Source organism: Tupaia chinensis, unplaced genomic scaffold (genome assembly GCF_000334495.1).
Source record: "Tupaia chinensis unplaced genomic scaffold, TupChi_1.0 Scaffold000238_1, whole genome shotgun sequence".
NCBI classification, from domain to species: domain Eukaryota; kingdom Metazoa; phylum Chordata; class Mammalia; order Scandentia; family Tupaiidae; genus Tupaia; species Tupaia belangeri.
Genome location: NW_006159716.1, coordinates 513,511 through 515,543, shown reverse-complemented (window position 1 = coordinate 515,543; position 2,033 = coordinate 513,511). Strand labels below are relative to the sequence as shown.

The 2,033-nt window shown below is 57.0% G+C and overlaps 2 protein-coding genes across 2 annotated transcripts in view; one reads left to right on the top strand and one right to left on the bottom strand.

The window, feature by feature from the left end:
- The window catches only part of TJAP1 (tight junction associated protein 1), a 7,971-nt gene extending 7,126 nt beyond the window's left edge, over window positions 1-845 (top strand). The window contains 1 exon segment of the mRNA XM_006148528.3: window positions 1-845. This exon segment is cut by the window's left edge and continues 11 nt beyond it. Coding sequence (XP_006148590.1) covers window positions 1-178 — 178 coding nt within the window. The 3' untranslated portion in view covers window positions 179-845.
- A 58-nt stretch (window positions 846-903) lies between these two features.
- LRRC73 (leucine rich repeat containing 73) overlaps window positions 904-2,033 on the bottom strand; it is a 3,572-nt gene continuing 2,442 nt past the window's right edge. The window contains exons 5-6 of the mRNA XM_006148529.3: window positions 1,748-1,970; window positions 904-1,597 (exon numbers count right to left, since the gene is read on the bottom strand). Coding sequence (XP_006148591.1) covers window positions 1,527-1,597; window positions 1,748-1,970 — 294 coding nt within the window. The 3' untranslated portion in view covers window positions 904-1,526. The remainder of the gene's footprint in view (window positions 1,598-1,747; window positions 1,971-2,033) is intronic.

Below are 2,033 nucleotides of genomic sequence, written 5' to 3'. Positions count from 1 at the left end.
CCTGTTGCCCAGTGACAGTGGCACAGAGGAGCCTGGTTCTTCCCACACTGAGGGCAGGGCCTGGCCTCTCCCCAGCTCCGGCCGCCCCCAGCGCAGCCCCAAGAGGATGGGCGTACATCACCTGCACCGTAAGGACAGCCTGACCCAGGCTCAGGAGCAGGGCAACCTGCTCAACTAGGGCCTCTGCCTGCCTTCCTGCCTGTGCCCTTGCAGCTCAGGGTCCTCGGCCAGGCCCTGACTCGTCCCACTTCCGACCTGCCCTGTACCCTGTGGGGTAGGGTCAGGTGGTGGGCCACCACCAGGCCTTTCAGTTGTATTGACTGGCACCAGCTTGCCTCATTCATGGCTTTCCCCTTTTCTTAGAATATTTATTTTCCAAAGGTCACATGCAGTTGGGTCTCAAGCCCTTTCCTTCAGTCAGCCCCACCCAGATTGGGCTGGTTCGGGGAGCTGAGGGACTTATCAGTGTTCGTCCTCCATCCTCCGTTGATATTCACCAATTTTCTTTTCTTTTTTTGGGGGGGTGGGGTGGGTATCATTAGGTTATTAACCTGTAATTTCTGTTTTTGTCTGTTTCTCTCCCCTAAATCCTCTGCACAAGTTGTTGCCCACAAGGGGCCTGGCCCAGCAGGCCTTGCGGGTGAGGGGGAGGACTGACTCAGGGCTCCTCTCAGCTGTCTCCTCCTGCCCTCTGGAAGGGGTGGTGGGGTTTAGGGGCCTCAGGCTGGGCTCTGGGTGAGACCTGGCCCCCCTCCTAACTTTGGCTCTAGACTGTTACTCCCAGCTTTGGGAAATTTTCACAGTAATGACTATTTTAGAATCAAATAAACTATTTTACTGTTATAGCCTAATGTGTCTTAATGACCTCTCTCCCACTCTTCTCCCTGTCCCTGCATATTCCCAGTTCTAGTCTCGTCGTAGTGTTGGCCGGTGACTTCTTGCCTGGGGCTCCCCTGGACACTCAGTCAGGCAGTAGGAGATAGGCACCTCAGACAACCTTGGCAGGGCCTCCAGGGGACTGGTGTAGACCAGCTCTGGAGGTGGCTTTTTCAGCTACAGTTTTTACAGAGCTTCTGTAGGGTGTCACCGCAAAACCCCAGGTCCTGGGGCTGAGACCTGTGTGAGAGATTGAGGACCCTTGTCTGCTGCTTGGAGTTTGGGCTGTGGGGCAGTGCTGCTCCCTAGTGGTGCGTCGTGATAGTTCCAGTTCCTCCCCTGCTGCCAGCCCCCAGTGACCTCAGTCGCACACCAGTCATGGAGTTCATAAAATCTCTTCCGAGCCAGCGGGTTGCAGCCACAGCTGCCAAGTCCAGAGGCATTGCCCTGGGTTCAAGTCTCCCACCCCCCAAAGCCATCGCCCAGTCACAGCTTCCAGAGCCTCCCACCATACTGCCAGGAGCTGCCAGAGCCCCGGGCAGGTCTCCTTCCCCCACTCCCTCCCAAGCCCAGGGCCTGACCCTGACATTTGGGGCAAGGTGCTGGGGACAGAGACAAATGAAATGATGCGCAGCATCCCAAGTGGAGAGTCACATCTCGGTCTCAGCCAAAAGACTGTCCCCTAGTCCTGACGTCATTAGGACCATCTGAGAGCTGGGATCTGTGGAAAGCAGAGGAGCGTTCAGACCACCATTCATTCCTCCAGTGAGGACCACAAATAGGCGAGAGATGGCCTGGGGTTTTCACACCCACTGTCCCTTGTCCCGAGCTGCTTCCAGACCTGGCTCCAGTGAACCCTCCAGGTTCTTACCGCTGGGGCACATCCAGGAGCTGCTGTTCCTCTGGTGGGCAGCAGGCTCCCGCCCTCTCTCCCATTCCTGGGTGTCACCAGCACCTCCTGCCACTTCCTCCTCCTCCTCCCCCTCAGACAGAAGGTCACAGATCTGCTGCTGCAGCTCTGGGCTAATGCTGTTCTCAGCCAACACCAGGCTCCGCAAAGCTGTGGGGTAATTTTCTACCATGTCCAGCAGTGTCTGGGGTGGGAAAGAGGGTGGAAAACCATGAACACAGTCAAGGCAGGTGCCCAGAACCAAACT